The sequence below is a fragment of the Tribolium madens genome, unplaced genomic scaffold (genome assembly GCF_015345945.1).
Source record: "Tribolium madens isolate multiple individuals breed KSU strain unplaced genomic scaffold, Tmad_KSU_1.1 Scaffold_11;HRSCAF=98;Tcas5.2_LG3b, whole genome shotgun sequence".
Classification (NCBI taxonomy): Eukaryota; Metazoa; Arthropoda; class Insecta; order Coleoptera; family Tenebrionidae; genus Tribolium; species Tribolium madens.
In genome coordinates this window covers 5,392,089-5,415,844 of record NW_025400975.1, presented here as the reverse complement: position 1 = coordinate 5,415,844, position 23,756 = coordinate 5,392,089, and the positions used below count along the sequence as shown (strand labels likewise).

Sequence of the window (23,756 nt, the reverse complement as noted above, 5' to 3'; positions counted from 1 at the left end):
GTATCAACAATTTAGTGATTTGATCTAAAATAACAACAAGTTCTATCAAAATGCTTATTTTTTTAAATATTTAGAAAATTATATTAGTTTAACTTTGGCTAACCCGGTGCGGCGCATCCACCAAAAACAAATTTAGTAAAATTTAAAAAAGACTAATTTTAGTGCCAATCTAACTGCTTTAAATTGACAAAATGTTTTTTTTTCAAATATACTTTAAGACTAGAGACATAAATTTCTATTATTTTTATTTTTATTATATTTAATTCAAAAAATCATTGACACTTGAATTTTTACAGTAAATTATTTTGACGTATAAATTCGTTTTGATTTTGGAGACTATGTAAATTGGTCGTCGAGAGAAAGTTATTTTTACAAACAAACCCAAACCTTGCTTGTGAAATCGAAAGATTGATTCTGTGTATCAACAATATAGCGATTTGATTTGGCCTTATACATCTTAATTAATTTAGGAAAATAACAAGTGGTACAAAATTAAAAAACTTTTCACATACTTGAGATATTTAAATTATAAATAAACTACTTTACAAAAGTTAAGGAAATCGCATTATTTTTACAACAAACAAATTTTATTCTTCTAAGCATTTTGAAATTCAGCAAACACAAAAAAAGTAAAAAGATATCTGCCTTTACATCACTTTTAATTAATTATTAATTTATTTATTATTAATTTATTAATTTTATTAATTAATATAATTATTGCACACTTCCTTAACTTTTGTGGAGCAGTTTATTTGGTTGGTGTACAAAATTTAACGTCGGCTAACCCGGCGCATCCACCAAAAACATATTTATTAAAATTTAAGATTAATTTTAGTGCCAATCTAAACTGCTTTAAATTGACAAAAACATACAAAAATAACAGTTTTTTAGAATTAAATGCATAAATTTTTTATACTTTATTGCTTGGTAATTATCGTTTTTTTTATTAGCAATATTGTTTTCTCCTTGTTAATTAATTATTGGTCGATATTGAAATTAATTAATTTTAAGACGGGTTTATCCCGCATTTTTTTAAAATTAATTATTGAGCGCTCACTCGGCGTGATGCTGCATTCATTTTTTATCGACGTAAATCCCAAATAAATGAGTACAAAGTGTAGTGTGTAATTTATCCTATTAGGTGAATGTTTAAGAGCGAAGTGATATATAGCTCCGGTATCAGCTTGAATAATTAAGTAAATGGAATTCCTGTTGCGTCTTGGCGTCGCCGCCCCTGCATCCCCATTTCACCGCCGCGATCACGTGCACAGGGTTACTCCACGGTGAAATATCCTCGAAACACCGCCGGATTTGCGGCGATACTTTCCTCAAAATTGCAATCCGCCAACAACACATTCACGTCTGGGAGCGGCGACGAAGCAATTTGTATAGGGTTTGCTTATACATCGTGTCGTCCGAATGCCCTCTATTCGTCAACCCAATTGCAAACTTGACCTCTACTTGGATTGGATAAACTATTTTATTTCCGGGTTTAATTTAACTTGGAATTTCAAATTTAGACTAAACTTCTCTTCTAATACACACGGGGGATTCCAGGCTTCATTAAAATCAATTACGGGGATTTTACTATACTTGCCAATTTTAAATTTAGAGCTGACCATAAACCGAAAGTAATAGCGGGGAATAGCTCAATATAGAGAACGAAATTTATTAGAAAATACCTACATAAATTATAAGCTGTCATGCAATAAATGAAAATTTGCGAATATAGGGATTTATAATTAAAGTGCATTTTATTTCGCCGAAAATCGTAATCAATCAAACAGAAACAATCTTTGCTGTAAAATTGACTATTTTTATTTTACTTTAAAGATTTAATTTATTGAACTTAAAAATTTCTGGGTTATTTTTCTGCTTCCATGAGGAGAAATAAAGTAAAACATAAAAAATAATAAACTTAAATTTTTCATTAAAACGCTTATTGTGGTTCTTATGAGTGTGTATAAGAAATAACAAATGTTATAGATAATTGGTAAAATTGTAGGTTTATTGTATCAATTAACTTAAAAACAGATCGATGAAGAACTACTGATATTATTTCATGTGCAGCGATTCCACTGAGTCCGCCCGTACATTTATCCGCTTCTTAAAGTTTACTTTCTGTGTAAAAGCTAAACTTAATAAAGTTTTACCCTTTGCTTTATTTAGGAATTCTTTTAAAAATAAAATGTGCCGATCTCTAACCTTTGAGAAAATAATACGCTTTTCTTATATGTTCTTATATTTTATAAAACTGACATTCTCTGGGGACGAAGAACCTTATTTTTGTGACCATTTCCCTTGTTTAATTGGAAATTGTATCCAGTCAAATGTTTGGCGTACAAGGAGTTTAAAAACATGCATAAAAAATGAAAGATTACATCAGTTTCTAAAAATACAAGATTCAATTAAAAGTCCGGTAAGTCAAAATATGTAAATATACAAGGCTTACTGTAACGTAACGTATTTTTTCACTACTAGTTGTAAAAGGTACTATTATTTATTTTGTTGAGAAGTTGTGAAGTTGTTTTTCTCTCCGTGGTCAATAATCGTCTTCATTATAGACCAAGGGCAATGACTGATTAGAGGTGATTAAATACAATATTATTATTTAAAACTATTACCATCACAAGTACTAACGGAAATATTTTGAGATAAAATTAAGGCAAAATCAAATAAAAAAACTTAAACTTTCTTATTAAAAAACATCAGAATAACCCTACCTCTAATTTTTCTGTCTATGTCAGAACAACAAATGGGTTTATTTCATGCCGGTAGCAGGGCAAATTTTAACACTTTTTTTATTTTCTTCGCGGTTTTTGTATTATTTTAACAGATAAACTAGTCAAAACGAAAAAAAATCACTTTATCGTTTTATTAAATTTTATTTGTAACATTAATAAGTAAGAAGGTTGACCACCATCCAGTTCTCTAAAAATTAAACACACCACACAACAACATTTACTAAAGTATATCTAAAATAAATATATAAATAAGAATTCTAATTGAAAAATTCTTTCCTCCAAAAACATTTAGATTTTTTGAAGTAGCCCTTTTTTCGTTTTTACTAGTTTATTTTATATTGTGAAGTAAGAGAATTTTTTTAATAGATGTACAATAATGAAGTAACGTCACATACAATAAGAATAAAATAATACTTCTATTTTAAGATAATTATTCAGGTAAGTAATTAATTACTGTAGGTGAATTAACAAAATTTGGTGTTGTTTTACGTTTGCAGGGACATGTTCATTAAGTAAGGTTATATTTTTCACCACTGTATTTAGATGTCGGGAAATAAACAGCTCGGTTGTACAAAAAATTCTTTATTTTGTGATATAATATACTATCATTTCATATTGTCTTAAGAAAATTTGGTAAAAAAAGTAATTTAACTTTTTATTGCGTCAGAACTAACAATCCGGTAAGTGTTGCGTCGTTAGACTCTGATATGGTAATAACTCACTTTCCGAATTCAAAATAAACTATGTAAGAGTGCAATAACAAAAGAAAATTGTTGCAAAATAAACTAAACAAGATTATATGCATTTTTGTTTATTTGTTTTTTAATGGCTTTTTTTGAAAAAACTGTAATTTTATTAATTGAATAAAAAAAAAAATCTTTTAAAATGTGACAAGCACTATGTTTCAGTTTATATCGCTATAGTTTTAATTTAGCACATCAGTGTGTTAAAATACCGCTTTACAATACTCTTTTAGGTTTTGTAATGGTTAACATTACGTGTTGGTTAGTGTTTCTTTACAACGTTTGTTTATTTTATAAATATACAATAACGAGTTTATATTTTCATTTTCCATACATAAATTTAAATTTTTCTGAATTTATAATAAGCAGTTTTTTCTTTGTTCTATCTCACCTAACTAATTACAATAAAATAACAACCGAACATTAAAAAAACTCAAACTTTCGTGTTACGTTAAATTTATCTTCCACCATTGTTCTCTTTGTATAAAGTTTACTCATAGTAATTTTAGCAAATTAATATTTTTTTAAATTATACACCAGTACATTGCTCAAACAAAATAACTGTTAGAGAACAAAAAATGTTTTAAATGATACAAGTAACTCGTGTTTTTTTCGGTTGCACCCAATTCGCTAATAAAACTCACATAACGTCGTGCTCTTTTGCGGCTCTTCCCTTTTTAACACGGGTATAAATTTCCCGTGGTAAAAGCGCGCCTAAGGTCTTTTTTCCAGTGGCGCACCGTATTGTAAATTTCATAGATAGAAATATTGTGATTCTCGGAAATGGAAAAAATGACTGGGGGCGTGAAACAAGCAGTGCGTAAAAACGTTTTCAGCGATATAAAATATAGAGGGCCGCTTGGGTGAAGAGAGACGGCCTTCAAGGAAGAAAATATACTTTTATACCTGACGTGATCCACTTGATGGAACATTCTGAAAGGATAATCGAAGCCGCCGATCGCGACCTTCTCGACGTCGCGTCGATGCCATTAATTCCCGTCGCAAGAAATCTTTGGGGCTGACATTCATCATGGTACGGCTCTGTGTTGACGCGGTGCTTATCCGGCCGATAATGAAGTGGCCAACCTGAAATTCTATTGCTTCTAAGACTTCAAATCTCGATTGGCGCTTTTTACTAAAAAAGATTTACAAGGACTTTCTCGGTCGGAATAATAAATAATTCATAAGAGGCGATTTCAGAGCTAAACAGCTATGCCTCGTAACTGGAGAGAAATATTTTTTGCTGGTATGAAAAGACGAATTTTTGTACTTTTAACCCTAATCATGGACGTGAGAAATAGACTTTCTCTCGCTAAAATATTTAAAAACATGAAATTAACATAACAAAAACGTGCTTTGCTTTGTTTACATTACCATTATGCAGAAAATGTGCCTAGTTTTTAGACTTAACATCTAATTAAAAAAGTTGTTATACAATGTATGAAAAATGAAATTATCTAAAAACCAATACTAATGAAATGACCAATTGCACTTCATCTATGGTTTGAATGGAGATGAAAATGCAAACAGAATTCTAAAAAAAGAGCAAAAACATAAAATAGGACCCTATAATAGGAAAATAGGTCATAAAATCCTAGAGAATAAATGTTTCTAATTTATAATATCCCAAATAAAAATATACAGGGTGTGCCAGAACTCGCGCCCCAGAGAAAAATTTCAAGTAAGATAAGATACGAAGAACATGGAAAAAATGTTTAAAAACTTCTAAATTTTGAGATATATTTTTTGACATTTTTTATGTCTATTTAATGATACTGATGATCTTGTATATGTTTTTTTACAATTGTTTAGTAAAGGTACAAAAATTTTGCCAATAAAAGCCACAAACAACATTGAACAGAATTACAATTTAGGATACAGCTTCTTTGTTTCCTCTTCTAATAGCCTGTAGCAAATAAACTTGAAAAATTATTGTTCCAACAGAAATAAGTAGAGTCAAAGTGCAAAATTTAAACTCTCATAACTTCGAAATTTTTATAGATAATTTTTTTTAACATTTTTTCCATGTTCCTGGTATCTTACCTTATATGTTTTATAAAAAAATCAGATTCAGTTCAGTATGTCTCCGGATTAAATTTGCTAAAGTAAAAAAATGTATCAATGACTTTACGCCAAAACTTCAAAAATCACATTTTTTGCTTAACTTGAAACGCGCAAATCTGTAAGTAAAACTTTATTATTCTGAGTTATACAATCGTGATTCTGACTCAATGTTAAAAAAAGTCATTCATTTTTTAATTTACTTGTAATAATTTTTGTTATTTAATTTGAGTAAACTCTTTTGCTTTGTCCAAAATCAAGACACAAATGAACTTTTACTGAGTCAGAATAATAAGAAATTTTTAATTACAGATTTGCGCGTTTCAGATTAAGCAAAAATGTTATTTCTTTCAATTTTGACAAAAAAATAAATAAAAAATTATCTTGAAAACTCAATCCGGATAGAGTTCCTATATTAGAACTCTAAATCCGAGGACATAAACTTTGTGCTATATCTATCGTTACACTGGCAATGTTGCAACTGTGTTTTTTAAGGAAAAGTTTATCAGAAACTTTTGATTTATGTGTAAAAGAAGTATGTGTTACCACTGAACTCTACTAACAAATTTTGAGTCAGAAGGGTGTCAAACTAATCACTGTTTAATTAATAATTAATAGTCATAATAATAATAATAATAATAATAATAATAATAATAATAATAATAATAATAATAATAATAATAATAATAATAATAATAATAATAATAATAATAANATAATAATAATAATAATAATAATAATAATAATAATAATAATAATAATAATAATAATAATAATAATAATAATAATAATAATAATAATAATAATAAAATAATAATTAATAGTCAACAATTGTCATTATTGTTCTATTAAGATTCGGCATGAATATGATTCCAGTTTATCTATCTTAATCAATAACTAACTAAAAACCTTGGAATTTTTGAATAGGTGAACAAACTAGAGAAGATTATCCAATTTTTCAAAATTTGTAAATATGTATTATTGACTGCATCTTTCAGGCGCAGGCCTCGTAAAATTATGTAAAACACCCTGTATTTCATACAGAATAGTCATTGTGAGAAGCGACATCAGTGGCGATAACTAAATGCAACAAAATATTACTTACATTCTTATTTCTATAACTTGGAACTTTTCTATGGTAACTCTGGCAATTAAACTGTTATTTTGCAATTAAGATAAATTTTAACTCAGTATTTACAAAAATTTGACAAAAAACCTACTATATTTCACTTCCAATTGCGGCTGTAAAATTACTTAAAGCGAAAATAAAGTGACAGAAAGGAGATAACAAAGTCCCGAAATAAAGAAGAAAAAATTATGTGTGGAAAAAATTTGAAAAAACATTAAAATTATGGTTTTAGGATAAAAAAGTTATATTTGTTGGTTTAGGACGATTAGGATTTTAGGGGAAAAGATATTTTGTGTACAAACTTTATTTCATCTGAAACGTTTAAAATTTTGAGTCCCATCCAGAGACTTTAAACAGAAACAAAAAGGCATTTTACCTAAAATTCGGTCTCTAAATTGATGACTATTCCACTTTTAAGTCACTGGTAATGTTTCTAAAACTAGCACAGAGTTCAACCTAATTTTTTCATGTTGAATTACGTAATTAATTGTGGGATCAGTAACTTCCGAAGGGATTGCAGTGTGGCTAAGCTAAGTATAGCTATAGTATATGTTTATAGGTTCTTGGGCGTTTGTTCGGATTATTCGGTATGGACCAGCATCCTTAAGCATGATAAAGTTTTCCGACAGTTATATCCGGTCTGATCCAAAATTATTTAATATCTAAAGCTGAGAAGCAATAGACCCTCGTAAAATACGTTTAAGTTTACTTTAAAATCATGACAAATTGTTTTAATAAAATATTACACATTATCTCTTAAGAATAACAATACTAACTACTAATTATTATTATTTTACTGAAATATAATTAAAACATGGTGAAAAACCCATTTTTTACTTACACAAGGTAATAAAATTTACACTGCGGAGTGGACGCCATGAACCGTACTCAGGCTTAGGTAATAATATCTCTGTAAGAGGACGAAACAAAGGAAATTTTATGTAGAGCAACCTTTGAAACAGCAGGACTTTATTACATTTTTATATGGCAAATGTAATAGTAAACGAGAAGAAATCCTCCAAATATAGACTGTGTATACTTTGTAACTGTTCTCTATACTCGTAATAAAGCCCGTTGACGTGACTCATCGAAGGAGTGTAAGCATCGTCTAGTTTATCTTAAAAGCTCAGTTGTCCCTATTCTTGTTATGCATTGTCTGTGTGTGGTTTGTATCTGCCTACCCTTCGCATACCACGATAGCCGAAGGGCAAAGAGAGTATTGTGACGACCAGGGACGGCTCGCAAGGGAAAACTCTTGCTATAAAACATCTACAAAATAGTCCGCTGAAGGCAGCCTCCAACACATAAATAAACCCCTCTTGCTATAAAATGCACCCCGTCTGGATATTGAGATACGCGACACCATCTATACCTAAGTCTGAATGTAAATTTTTTCGCTCATAAAAAACGAAACTGTTATGTCCGGTCTACCTGACGCCGACTCTATCTTTTATGCTAGGAGGGCTTTATTCAAATAATAATTTTTTGTCTAAAAATAAGTATATTTAAGAACTTTCTATCTCTAGTTTTTCAGTTAAATATTTTCGTAAAGCATTCTTAATCAGCATTAAGCAAATTCCTTTAATGTGGTTATATGAAAGAAATTACCCATCGAAGGGATAAAGGTCTTAGAGCAACGAGCAACGAGCTCACATTTTTATGGTAGATGAAAGCTTGCAAATCCTCAAAAAAGTTTGTTTACTTTTAACAATTAACCCGGCGCATCCACCATTTTGTTTTAGTTGCAATACAAATATTAAGAGAAATAATAACTAATTTATGATATGTAATATGATTACCTTTTACTTAAATCATCGTCTTTTCAGTTGATGTGCATCTTATCCCAGCTTATACGCTCAATTAATTCCCCAAAAGCTGCTAACCCAACGTTTTCAAATCACGCAATAACAATTTAGTTCCATAATATTCACGTTACACAGAAAGTTCAAAAGTTGGAGTTACTCTCTGTATTTAATAATAAGCTAGTACTTAATTATAGGGCTTTGTGTAATTATCTACGTGTGTAGCTATCCTAAAACTGTATAAAAGTTAAAAGTCAATAATTTACTTTGCTTTTATACTTTTTAATCATTAACAAAGTATGTACATCGAGCGTCAGTAAAGCCAACACAATAAAGTTGTTGTTTGTAGCGTTTTACACACTTTTTGGGCTTTGCACAGGGTGAATAAAAAGTATGAACCTAAGCGTTTTTTTTTTAATTTGTTGCTTCCCAAAAATAATAATTAACAAAAATTAAAATGCCATAAAAAGTGTGATCGTTTATTCAAAAAGAAATTTCGTTTTGTTTTCGCGTTATGCATTTTTTTTTATGTCAAAATGGCAACTTATGTAAAAAAATGATAAATATTATGATAAAAATTTAATATAAAGTGGATAGCTGTAATTCTTAGATGTAACCTTTTTTAAACACAATGGTTTTGTAATGGGTTGCCATTTAGCAAAAATTTAAAATTTTGCAGAACTTAAACACAAAAAAAACATTTTAAAAAACTGATTCTTGATAAAAGGTTTTATTTTAAAGTTTTTTATGGTTTGTTAATTAGTTTTAAAAAAATTAATAGTTTAAGCAAAAAACGTTCCATACTGTTTATTTACCCTGTATCAAACTTTTTTACTGCAAATTTAAAAAAATAGAAAAAAGAAACAAATAACCTCTGGCAGATTTTTTTAAATGTGAATTTTCAGTTTTTAAATACAAATTACCAAATTTAAAAAAATATTTGTTCTAGTTTGTCGATTTTTATGATAACACAAAACTTTAAATATCTATTTACGAAATCTGGTTATCAATTACAAAAATTATTTTTTTTGTCCTATATGCCATGAGCTTACACCTTATAAAATGTGTGCCAGAACTCGGGCCCCAGAGAACATGGGAACAATGTTTAAAAAAAAATATCTATTCAAAGTTATGAGAGTTTAAACTTTGCACTTTGACTATTTATTCTTGTTAAAAAAAATCCAACTTGTATCCTAAATTGAAACTTTGTTTAATGTTATTTGTGACTTTTATTACCAAAAATTTTGTACTTTTACTAAATTATTATAAAAAACATATGCAAGATCATCAGTATTACTAAAAGTAAATGTTCTGACACACCCTGTTTATTAAAAAGTCGTGTTGTATGAATCATAAAAATTATTTTAACATATAAAATAAATATTCATTATGGGCTAACTAACAATTTTTTACATTTTTCTCATGACCATTCTATACAATAATTGTAAAAACTGTTTTACAAATTTTGGGATGCTGTGTATACTATATGTTTAAATAAGTTTATTTTGATTACTAATTGCGCTTCCTACAACATTGTAAAATTGATATGCAATTAAATTTTCATCACAATTACTTGTCAATATTTTATTTCAATTTTCTGTTTAATAGTTTCCAAACACACTAATTAAATGAAAACTGTCTATAGAATCCGAATAATCAATAGAATTAAAAATTTTATATACAAGTTTGTTTTTTATTAGTACAAGTTTTTTTTATAAAAACTACCTATTGTGCGTTTTTGAGCACACTAACCATTCGTTTAATACTTAATTTTTTTATAAAAAACTAAACTTTTGTTTTCTTTTCAAATATTTGCACATAAATAAAATAAAGCCTATTTTTAAAAAAAGTTAAACATGAATCGCACCGAAAGACAAATAGTCGTTTCTATACCTATCCTTTTCATAAAACCGATGAAGTGGTTCAGATCAAAGTTAAACTTTTCGTATGTGACGAGTTTATACTCATATGAGGAGTATCTTGATAAAATAGCCAGAGGTAGGCTGACGCAAGCCCTAATTTAATATCCCCCTACATGTTGGTGACCTTCCGTGTCAGTATTACACTTTGAATTTGAACCCTTTTATCAAATGTAATTGAAACCTGAATAAAATATCAGGAACTTCGACGAATAAGTTCATTAATTGACATGAAATGGCAAAATGAATAATATTTTATATAAAGTGAATACAATAACAATGAATCCAAAATAATACAAATTAACGGTTGAGAGATTGAATATCAGTCGATCGATGATGAAAATACTTAACAGCTTGATGTTATGAATATTATGCTCACTGTTGTCAATTTAAATTACTACCTGTCAGGATAACATACTTATCAATTGCAGTTTGTGTAGATTTCTCTCAACCAGATTTATTTTAAGCTTTCAAGAGGGTGGAGATGGAGTTCATTATTAAAATTTTACACCTTTCTGAATAGCTGTTTCTGAACTCTTTAACGCTTTATATAAATTTCCTAATTTAGGCGAATTATTTAACTCTTTTATAAACTCGCTTTTAATTAAAAGAGCTTATTATGTTTTTGTGAAAAGTTTTAAGGAAAATTTTTCTTTATAATAATTCTGGTGCTGATACTTGCTTAAATTGCTTAATCTTTAAACCGGTTATCGTAAAATAATTTGTTTTCGAATAATCCTAACTTTTTTCTCCACTTTTGTTTAAAGCACGAATAATTGGGCTTATTTATTAGCAGAGCATATTAAGTAACGTCAAAAAATAACTAAAATTATTATAATAATTATAAAATGACCGAAACTAAATTTATCGTCCCAATTTACTTTCTTTTTCTTGTATTATGATTTATGTAGCAGAATTACTCACCTTGAAACAGAACATTTGAAAAAGATAACAACAAATATCTATAATCTTAAGACTTATTATTTCAACAATTTCAACAGGGTGATTATAATTTGTAATTTTATGAATGTAAATAAAAAATTAACGTTTTAAAAAAGTGTCTATTTTGTAATCTACTTCTTACAGGGCTAATTTAAAAAGACCAATAAATATTATTCTTTAACAAAAAATAAAACGTTCTTTCGCTGCACGAAATGCGAGTTCTGTTTAGTTATATTTCCTTCTTTTTAGGCTTTTTATATTGTCTGAATTTACGATGCACAAACATGTAGTGTTAAAGTAGTCTATCTATAGCAGTAAAAGGAGCGTACATCTCATATTTATTTTTCCTGTTAATTTAAATGTTGCATGAACAAAAATTTTGTCAAATTTCCAACTTTCAATTGAGTTTGCTGATATGATTGCTAATTCTGAGACAGTCTGGTAGTAGCAGCAGATTGGGCAATTACAAGGGAAGATCGGCGGTTAAATTTCAAATAGTACAACATTGCCTTTGAGGTCGAGCCGTACCGCAGCATTTCTAGGGATCTTTACCGATAAATATTTAAACAGAGGATATTGCGTTTCACTTCTCGACTATTATCCACGGTATTAGACACAGTTTGCTCTTTTTTATTTACTTATTGATTCGATCAATAAGTACCGAAAAGCCAATAGGATTCCATGATTTGTCTCTCAAGAAATCAGATCGAGAAATGGCAACTTTTATTAAACGATTGGCACGTCTCTGTTTATGATATTTATTCTTCAGGATATTGTTCTTCTAGAGAGGTCTTAAAATAACATATGTTCGTAATAGGGTCTGCTATAAATTAAAAAGATAGTCTTTTATTTAACCTGTTACATTTTTGATTACTCTGTAAAATTGGTTGCTAAAAATTCTTTCCTATTTTGCACTCTAACATTTTTTTTAAATAATTCAGTGGTGTGTCGGTTTTTAGAACATTTTTGTGACACGTCCATTTAAACTGATTTACAAGTGAAGTGGCTACTCTTTTTCGCAGCAACATTTTTAACGTGACTCAATAAATTTTCTTTTTTTCGATATCTGGTTTGAATGCGGTTCAGCTCAGTGCTAAATTTAAATTTTAAAATTTGTCAAAGATATTAATTCTAAACGTTGATAATAATTAAAAACGTTACAGTTTTAAATCATTAGAATTTATATTAAAATATATGCCTATTGTTTTTTTAGCATTTCTGACAAATATAGAAAAAAATTTACAAATATTGTATTATTAAAGATTTATTTTTAATTACGTAAATGTTTTATCTCTTTGTGATTTCATGATTTGTTTTCTTTTGTTAACTGTTTTTTTTATAAACAAAACTTTAATAAATTAAATTGTTAAAATAATTCTAATCAATTAATTAGACATAAACTGGCTGAGAGTTGTCCACTTTTAAAATGCTTTGTGTGTTTAAATATTAGGAACTCCAGAGATTACATAAATGCTGCGAGTATTTTTCTAAATGCACTAAACGTGTACAGTAGATTATTATAAAGTTATTTAATTGTGCTTTCAAAAAATAATTTAAACAATTAAACAACTTTTTGAAAGCATTTACTGTTGACTATCATATAAAGTAATTGTCATTTAAAGAGCATGTTGAACTTGATCTGTTTTATTAGAAAAACATTAAACTTTTATTAAAATAAAAACTACTTATTAATACGTTATACAGAGTGATTCATATAAAATTACAAGCTTAATCAACACTTGACGGAATGACAACTGTTAACTTGACAATTAATCTCAAAGTAGTTTTATATGAGTCACCCTGTTAACATTCATTACGATGTATATTGCATTCTGGTCATTTGTATGACCTGCAACAAATCGATAGATCTGCCTCAGACATGCATATTGCTTCTAAGTAAAGCGGATATTGGATCAAAGCTTTGTCTCGGTTTCTTCGTGGTTAGTGGTTGTAGCATTTGTAGCTGTCTTTAAAAGATAAGAAATAAGTTTTGCAAAGAAATAATCTCTTCAGTTTAATTTCAGAATGAGAATTACCAATTCCATAAATTCACATTATTATTTCAGAGCAGAGCAAATCTCAACTATTTCACCAAGCCATAAAATCGCGTTTTCAAAAATAACTCAACTTTATTCCAAGGTTTATTTAAGTTTGAGAAATGTTTTTCAATCTAGGCATTATATTACTAACAACAATGTATTTCATTGATCGTTTAAATACCTATGCAGACTAAAACCTATAACTAGGTATTTCATCATTATTTATAAAATACGAATGTCAATATACGTGTTTACAAATAATAAAACATCTATCACAATTTTCTCCTGGATAAATATTATTATTTTGTGAATGACTTACTACTAAAAAAAATATTTATAAAACCAATTTAATTTGGACTAATATCTAACAAAACTACTATAAATCAAAACTTAATTTAAACGTAGAATGTTTAAAAATGTACATTCTAATACAGTTTTTGGACATTTTTGAGATAAGTTCTAGTTTTTACCTTTAAAAGTAACTGTAATATTGTAATAAGTAAGGCGCGGATTATATGCAAAATGCATATTTGTTTTTAAGAGGTATATCAACAAAATTGTAAGTTTTCTACACATAACTAATGTTTTTGGATTAAAATAAGCCAAATAAAAAATGCATATTTTGACAAGTTTGTGATATTTTAGGAAATATTGCATATTTGTGCATATTTTTTTCATATCACAAATTTCTAATAAAAATTTCAATTTAAGTTAAAAATTGGACAGTTTAAGAAAAATTATTGAACTACAAAATATTTTCAAAAGAAAGTAACCGGTAATTCGTAAGCCGGACTAAAAAAATAGTATCCTGCGGAATGTTTTCTTTTTAAATAAAATAAAACATTGCGAATATAAAGTACCAAAAGATAATAATTAATATAAAATAAAGTAATATAAAAAAATGATCTTATTTTGAGAACAAAATTTTGATTTGTTTTTGAGTTATTCGATTTTTGTTGTTGTTGAATTTTTTTAATTCAATAGTAAGTAGATAATTGGAATCTCTTAGATTATGACCTTCGAGGGAAAAATGATTTTTAGAAAAAAAAATTATATAACTCAAAAACAAATAAAAATTTCTAAAAATTTTATTTTTGATAAAACATCACATTTTTATAGTACTTTATAATTGATCAATTAGTTTAAAAAAAAATACTTTAAGCAAAAAACGTTTGGTACCATACTTTCTATGCACCAAATAAATCCTTCTATTCGGATAAGTAGTTGCTTGCAAATGAATTTTAGCAAAAGTGTTTAAAGTGAAAACCAATTAATTTAGTCTCTTTTGTTCATTGTGTGCAGTTCAAGATGCCGGAAATACAAAGTTTAGTGTACTCCAGGATAAAAATTTATCCCAACTTTGATTTTTTATTGTTAAAAGTTTTGTATATCGATGCATATTTGGCATATATTGGAGTATATTTCTTAATATCTTGTCCATATTTTTGTGAAAATACGTGCATATACATATGCGCATATTTTACGATTTTTTCGTGCATATAATCTGAGCCTTAGTAATAAGCAATCTCAAGCCTTTTTGGTGTTGAAAAAATCAACACTTGTTATTTGAAGACATAGAGTGTTCGAAACACTTGAACATTTTTTTTTATTATATTTATCAGGAAAAAAAATTACATAATCGATTTTTTAAAAAGGATAAAGCGTAAAAAGGTGTAAACAAGTCTATTCGTATTTAATTCTATACTTTATTAAAATTCCAAAACTTTGAAACCTGGACCAGGGGGAAAATGCATATCTTAAAAAAGCAAATTTGATCGCTGTTCACTTTTTAAGCAATTACTCTTCATCAAAACCAGTGGTGAGCGAGTTTTCCACACAAACAAGAATATTGCTCGAGGGGTGAATAGGAGCAGTGCAATGGGGTATTTCCCCTTTTGTAATATCTGGCGTTATCAAGAGAGGTTAATTGAACACGGGAAATGCAGGAACGAGGATTGCCCATCCGTAGCAAGAACTCTCTCCAACACCATGCCTCGTTTACGATGCACTCTCGAGGGTGTGCTCCACGTACAAATATGATGGTGGGTTCCGGCACCGCTCGAGTGTCATAGAGTAAATCTGACGCTCCCTCGATAACGATGTAATTTAATTAAATTCAACCGATTCCGTTATTACCACTCGAAATCGAGTATCTTAAGAGACGCTTTAAAAGGATTTTGTAACAGCGTTGGCCATTTCCGTCCAAAAACTTGTTTATTTCCGGTAACAATGGTCTTAAATGGCGTCCACCGGTAGAAAAGTGTATTAGCGGAAAATCCTCCAGATCGCTATTTTTTCCCCTGCTTCTAGGGTCGGATGAATTATGAGCTTGTTATTTTTCGGAACGAGGCACTTATGTGGGTATTTAAAATTGTACGTTTGTGGCAAATGCAAGGTTTAAGGTGACACGAATAGGAGATAATTCGGGACACAGTCTCACTGAAATGCAGATACACCAAATTTATCACTTAGCATTTTAAATGACTCATTTAAGATAGGGATATTCTATTTGTGCCAACTGTCGTAAAATTTATTTTTTAAAAGGGTACTAAATACGGAAGCTGAATTGCACTAAAAGAACAAAAAACTCAACCGAAATTTAATGTTTGCTTTATACATATTCATGGAGAAGATTGCATTATTTTACAGTGGCAATACGGAGACACAAACAGAGTTGAAGATAATTTTATAAGCGCTACCACAGTATTGCTACTGTGTTATTTCGTCTTGTACTCTATCCGTCTAAGCTCATAATTCAACATCGATGTCATAATTAATGATAATCAGATAAGCTAAACTAAGCAATTAACACCAAATCCTCAGGCGTCACGGACAAATCTAATTACTGGATTCTACCTAAATTACAATCTAAATGGCTCCATTAGATACAAAAAAACTAACCACAATTCGATTTTATTCCAAAATCATCAGTTCAACTCTTTGAAACACATAGTTTACCCAAATTTCATTGTGTTCTAATAACATCCTGTATATATTTATAAAGCGGTATATTTTACGACAAACCACTTCCATTTATTACAACTTTACGCGCGCAATTTGGATTAGTACGAAAATCTTTGTTGTAATTCTGCTCAAATTGTTTCACTCTTGAGAATTTATTCGTGCGACAGTTATACAAAAGGGGATTTGCTGGTAAACCTCTACATTTAATAGTAATTGAAACGCGGCTTGTACCATCCGATTGAAGAAACCGAAACGTTTGTAGACAATGACATTTATCTTTTCTTCTTGTAGTTGCTTAAAATGTTCGACTTGAAATTGCTTGTTAAACATTGTAAATATGAATAACCAAAACAAAGAGGAAACTGCAGTGCAGTCAGTTGGCAAGTTTTCTTTACCAGTCAATATAATGTTCCCTGATTTTCTCTCTTTTAAATTTTATTTTTTAATAAAACCACTTATGCTTGCTTGTAGTTATAATTTATTGAGATTTGGTGTTATTCTTCGGAATGGAAATTAAAAAACTTGTACTTGAAGCAAATGTAGTTGTTAGTGATTTAAAGACGTTTAAAGACGACTATACTATAAGACTTAGGGACAGTTTCATAATTGAATTAAAGGAACTTTAAAGTTATGTTGATTTAGGATGTGTAATTTTTGTCAACAAGTCCGTAATAATCAGCACATTCTAAACGACAAGAAGCTCCTTTAAATTTTATTATAAAACTGGCCCTTATTATTGGTGTGTTTATTTTTTAAATCTTGATCATTGTTCACAAAAGGGCAAGGTTTTTTTTCAATAAATCGTCTGACAATATTGTATATATAATTTATTGTTGTAATACTATCAAACTAAAGAATTTCTAAAAATAAAATCGACCTGTTAGAGGATTTTTTAGAAAATACACATTTTGTGCGTTACTTTTTGTTCAGTCTGTATATACAAATTAAATACTATTATACAAACAAAAACTTTTGGCACAAAATAAATTGAAAACATTTCAAGTTCTCAAGTCATCTATCAAATTTTTACTTGTAAACAACTCTATTATCGATTCTATCATAACCTTATTTTTGCAAGTTAGATTTTTCTTTTATTAAATGCAAACATTAGAAAGTTTTATATCATTATCACTGGTGCTTGAAGTTTTTTTTGTTCCAGTGCATGTAATGGTTTATGTTTAGTAACTAAAATTTTTACATTTGATTTTCAGACAAATCTAGTGCTATATATGTTAAAATATCGTATAAGGCACTTTAAAATACGTAATTAATCGCTTTGAAAAAGTTAAATAAACACCTAAATAACGATATTATTAGAAAAATGTTGTAAAAACCTTATTCTGCATTATAACAATATTTTTAATATAAAAAAACTAGGTACGTTGTTTTATAATTTAAATACACTTAAAAAGTTTTCATGAATTTAAAAACTTGGGAACAAGGAGTTTATAAATACATATTCATTGAGGTTAAAAAACATTTTGTAAGTACTATAAAATATTCATTTATACCAAAAAAAAAAATGATGTTATTAAAAAATTATTACTTTGTATTTAGCAACGATATTTATAGTTTTTATTTGAAGGTCTTTAAAAAGTTGGAAGAAATTAAATTCTTAAACCTATCAAAATGTTTTTTTCTGCTGGAGTATTATATAAACTTTTTAGCATTTCCCGACAACTTTCAAAGAAGTAGAGCTTGTGTAATGTAAGGATTAGAATTGAGAAAATATTTATCTATTCAAAAAATAGCTTTTGCAATATGAATAAAGAATACGCAACACGATATGTTCTTGTCGTCTTAAGAGATGAATTTATTATTAAGTTATATAAATTTTCATTGTATTCTGTATTTGAAGCAACAATAAAGTAAGAATGAATCTTTCTTGTTTCAATGGGGTGACTTGATAATAAGATTGAATCATTCATCAAAAAAGCCATTTGTTGAAGACGGAATCAATAAAATTTTAATATAACGTAAAAGAAAATCCCTCTCCAGTAATAATTTATTAATGCATATTGAAATGCAGGAAATACTTTAGGCACAAAGCAAAGCCCTTCAAATCGAATCCAAATCCAGCATCCGAGTTAAAAGTGTCTTGTCGTATCGAAATGCACATTAAAATGTTTATGACAAGATTCATGCTTTATGATTTTAATATGATACAAGCATAATCAGGGCGACGTGGTAGGATTACAACTTCGAAGTACAAAAGGTGTTGAACTAGATTTTAGTACGGGCTTTCGTACACAAACTTGCATAATATTTGAGTCAAGTGGTGCTTACGGCGCACTCCTATCTTTATTGAAGCTTCACTTCCGCAATGTGTGCTCCGAATTCAAATATATACACCTTCCCGGAAATAGTTTTCGAGAATTAAGTGGTGGAAAATTGAACCAAACGACGCAACAACTGTGATAAAAGAAGCGGCGATTAATCGCGAGAGTTTTAAATTTTTTCAGGGCGCTCAGAGTTGCGTGAAATATGTCGCCGGTAGTAAAAAAACTTTGGTATTTATCCTGAGAATCATAACGCAGTGTGTACGTGGATTCAGCAGTAAAACTGCCTCCAATAAATTGAAAAGTTGATAGAGCCTCAGTTTCAGTTCTTATTTCAGTCCCTCGGACATATTCGCAAGGTAAAAGCGGGTATAATGCACTTCAGCCAAGAAATTTATTAGTTAAATTTCCGGTTACAAATAGAAACGGATGGATCAAGACTGCGCTTTTTGCCGAAATTGAGTTTCCGCGCATTTAGAGCTATCTCATTTAAATTAAATCATGACCTAATTTCAGCTTTTTTCTGACGCTGCTTAGATTTTATCGAAAATTTTGTCGAAGAAGCAGAAATAAGAACTGAGACGATATGAAAGGTCGGAGAAGAGTGCTTGGACTCATTTAACGACGAAATTCATCAAGCTAATTAAATTGAATCCTAAGTGAATTTCGAGTCGACTACTTTGCACCTGGCAGCTAAAGGCCGAACCACTTTCGGCAAATTGCACGTGTCTGATGCCAAAACCACACCCTTAATTATTTTTAGGTAATTATAGTTTCAGCCATGACGTGGCACGTGTAATAACACGGTGACATTTTGATGGCACATTCGAGTACAAAAGTAACATTATTACGGCTTTCAACGAAAAGAAAATATTGAGCATTTTTTCGAAATAACAAGACACATTTTAGTTGAAGACGTTATTGAAAAGTGATTGGTGATTGCTGAATTTTCTATAATCGCCAAAATCTTAACTTTAAAATCAATAATGCAGTTATAATTAAAGTCACTCTGTATAATAATATTCATTAAGAGAGAAAACCAACCTTGTTTGGTTGATTCTGAACACGTTTTTTGTGTTTTGTAATATATTGGCTAGATATTGGTAACACAGCTAAAACGTGATATAAAATTGACCTTTAAATAGAAAAAATCAAATCTAAACATGTAGCGGATAATAATTGATATTCTCATCATTCACGCTGCACTATGTCAATAGGATTACAAGCTTTATTACAAAATGACGCCACTGCAATGCTTATGGTTTCATTTTGCTGCAGCCGCTCATTTTGGAATTACTAATTGCATCCACGCAAACATTAAAATTTTAAATGTATTACCACACCACATCGTCATTCAATTTTCAACTTTAATTTTAATGGTACAATTAAATCTGTCAATTATGTAAAAATACCACACCAGCAACTTTAAAATTATTGGGCAAAAATATTTAGTTTGGCATAAAAAAAAATCAGATGAAAAGCCTTTGTAGACTTTTTATAATTTTGAATACCTGATAATATTGCAATATTTTGGTAAAGTTGCTGTTTTATAATGTAATATTTGCTTTCTGAAGTGAATCTTGCGTGCTGTTTTTTGTTGAAAGATAGAAGTAATTAACTCCGCTGATCAATATTCGGCATTATTACTTATTAACACAATAATTATTACCTACTGCTCACGATTCATCGATTTAATTAATTACAGTATTAAATTGTCAGTGAATAATTTTGTTTATCAATTATTTTTACTCGTACTGTTAGGAATCCAATAATGCCAACAAAATTTTACAATTCAAATCAAATTGCTTCTAAGACGCTGGCTTCTATTAATCCTCTCAAGAAAAATAAAATAAATGACATGAAATTTAATTTAAACTAAAAATTTCATTTATTTTAAATTGTTTTATAAGATTCTTTAAAACAATAATAAAAATATTTAGACCAAACTAATGCTTTCGTTGAGAAATATAAACACTATAAAAGATTCATCAAGTTTTGTTGCACTCTAGAGAACAAATATGGCAACAAATATCAGTATTTTTATGTTTTTCATTTTTTTTTTACTTTGTTACTAAAATATATATACTAGACACCGATGTCTTCTGTGGGCCTCTAAAATAATGTTTTTACGAGCGATTTTACTTTGTATGATTAATGTAATCAGAGCAAATATTTGTACCAAATAGTGACCTCCAAATTTTATTTACCATGCCACCATAGTAGTTAGATTTTTTTTGAACACAGAAATTGTATTATACGTTCTTCTACCTAAAATAATTATATTAGGTGTTTTATTATTGAGTCCGGAATGACTCATCTTATGGACTTAAATGGGTTTGTAAAGTAGCCATTTTTGGAGGTGTGTACAAAAAAATTAAATAAAACATGCAAATTAGGAAATTTTGGTTACACTGGTATTTTTTTAACCAAAATAAATTTTTCATAATTACATTCCTATAAATTTTGAAATAAATAGCAAATTTAACAAATATGTGTATATTTTATTAGAAAATATTTGTGGTGTAACAATTTTAATTTAAACGTTGTTTGATAATACCTAAACCACTGCTACAAATATTAAATACATCTGAAACATCAAAACAGTGTCAAAACACACCAATATTAGGTATAATTTTTTTGCTACCCTTACATAACACGAATGAATAATATTTTATAGTACATGGTAGTGTTAAAAATAAATTGTAATTTTTGTTTAAAAAAAAAGCAGAAAATTACTCAAATATTGTACCAAGCTTTTGTTTTGCAATAAATTCTCATAAATAATGATTTGCGTGCAAACCACAACAATTAGAGTGCAAATGGTGTTTGCTCTCTTTAACGTTGAACCAATTTTATCATTAAATAGCAGCTTTGGTATAACTCTCATATAAAGATAGGTTCGATTTCATGAACAAAATCTTGTTTGTAAACTGGTATTTATGTAAACGAGATGATAAACTTAGATAACTTTAATTAGATATTTTTGTAACTTGAAATTTGTTGGGCAAAAAGTGGCGCATAAAAAAGCTATTTATAACAAAATCATTTGCATCTAGGTCCCCAAATGTCAAGCAAATTAAAAATATTAACAGCGGCAGTATTGTGATCGGAATAATTAAGTTGGATTTTATCTAGAAAATGAGATGTCGCGTTTTATTTATATAGTCTCGAATTTAATTGTGTGTAACTTTGTTTACCACCCACTTCTCTCAGTAGATGCATCGATTCGCCACTTCATTTGTGCTCTAATTTCAGAATCTATTAACTGGCGAAGTTTGCAGTGTTAGATTCAGATTCCCAGAGGTGTTGTGGCGGTGTGTGTGTACCTGCCAGCTCCGATGGTATTGCAGTTACACCTCGTACAGATTAACAGTTTGAGTTCAGTTTAGGATTGGCATTCTGGTAAATTTACTAGTCAGTTTGTAATCAATTCCTTCATGACTTGCTAATTTCATCTCAAAACTCCCGATTCGCCATTTTTCATACTTTACAATTTTTTCAAACCATCGATCAATCAATTCATAAAGCCCTCATTCAATGATTTTTCAATATGGGACACAACTAGAACAATCAGTTCCAGCATTGTTTAAGAATAATTTATGATGCAATATCTCATTTGGTCAGATTGAGTGCTGTTGATTAAAATTTAATTTTACGCATGAAATACAACCGCAATGTTCCAAACTTGCTCGTAAATCTGAATTTCATCTACGTTATTGGTAATTCAGATTGTTACTTGACTGAATTGTAATATATTTTCTTTTTAATCATGCTCGATCGGAGTTCCCAAACTTCCACTTTTCAATAAAGTGTGTATAAGTGAAAAAGTTCCGAACGTTATGAATTGAAAGCGAACACTAATAACCGTAAAATTAATGAAAACTCCCCGATTGAACAAGAACCGGCCAAGGGCTACACTTTCTAACTTAATTAACATTGTCTTTAGTGATGAAAGGACACTTTAAAAGGAACTCGAAGAAATTGCAACTCAAATTAGTCGTAAAAGCGATAAAATCTTTAATTCTCTCAAGATTAAAACGAAATTATTGCATTCGTCAAAAGTGTATTTCGCTCAGCAGGAAATTGCGTTCTCGCTTCTACAACTCGCATAACACGAAATCTAATATAAAATAAAATTATTGTTATTATTTTAATCATTTCTGTAAAACTTTTGCGACTTTATAGTATCATTTTATATTTAGATGTACGCAAAAGCGAGTTTCAAAAAAACTTTCACTGAAATAAATAATATAAAAGTCGGGCAAGAATTATAATACATCATATATCTCCGTTCCGTTAAAAGCTCGCTTTTGAATCGTTCCAACTACTTAAGGTTTCTTGTTTTTAAGCTGCCACCATTAATTTACTCTGTGCTATACATCACCTAATCACTTTTAGTTACTACTAAATTTTTTATTGTTGCAGAGATCGAGACATCACAGAGATTCAGTGACATCTGATAGCCCCCAAACGACACATATCACATTACTGGAAACAAGTAAGTCAGCTTTATTAGGGTAATCTTCCTTCCTTTCATTTATTTTTCCGTCTTTAAATGTCACTAAATTCGAGTCGTTTTTTTCATTTAATTGTCGATGTGTATTTTTTGTCACTAAATCCAAGAACTATTTGTTAAAAAAAATGCTAAATTTTTTTCAAGTTTTTTTATTTTTCTTCGCTTGCTACTTATAAGTTTGAAACATTTTATGTCTATAAAGTTGATGGATTTTGACTTGTGTGCAAATATTTGTACAATGTCTGAGCACAATATATCATCACTTACACTGTATTAGAACTTTGAGGCGAGTGTATATGAGTAAATATAGATTTTTTTAGTGATTTGCATTTAGTGATAAAAGTTTTTCAATTTTTAAAATAACTTTTAAGAGATTGTAAACATATCATTAATTTGATATTCTCCAATTTATTATTCTATTTATAAAATGTTTCAAAAATCGAAATTTTGCGGTGTTAGATTATAACATACAAACCAAAAAAGTCTTAATAAACTTTTTCATAACTCGTACCATAACTTTCTGTTGCGAATAGTTTACGCTGCTTAAAAAAAAGTTCCCGTATTGGTGCTTTATGTCCAATTTCTACGTTGCATTTTACATCCTACATTTTAATGTTT

At 29.0% G+C, this 23,756-nt stretch overlaps 1 protein-coding gene across 2 annotated transcripts in view; it reads left to right on the top strand.

Moving 5' to 3' along the window:
* LOC123016317 (follistatin-related protein 5-like) overlaps positions 1-23,756 on the top strand; it is a 136,081-nt gene that overhangs the window by 78,933 nt on the left and 33,392 nt on the right. The window contains exons 1-2 of one of the 2 annotated variants that reach the window (XM_044416651.1): positions 21,922-22,024; positions 23,048-23,120. Coding sequence is in view for 1 of the 2 variants with exons in the window: in XM_044416643.1 (XP_044272578.1) it covers positions 23,048-23,120 (73 nt within the window). In the remaining variant the exon portion in view is untranslated. Of the gene's footprint in view, positions 1-21,921; positions 22,025-23,047; positions 23,121-23,756 lie in introns of those variants that run through there. The other variant, XM_044416643.1, reaches the window with a different exon arrangement.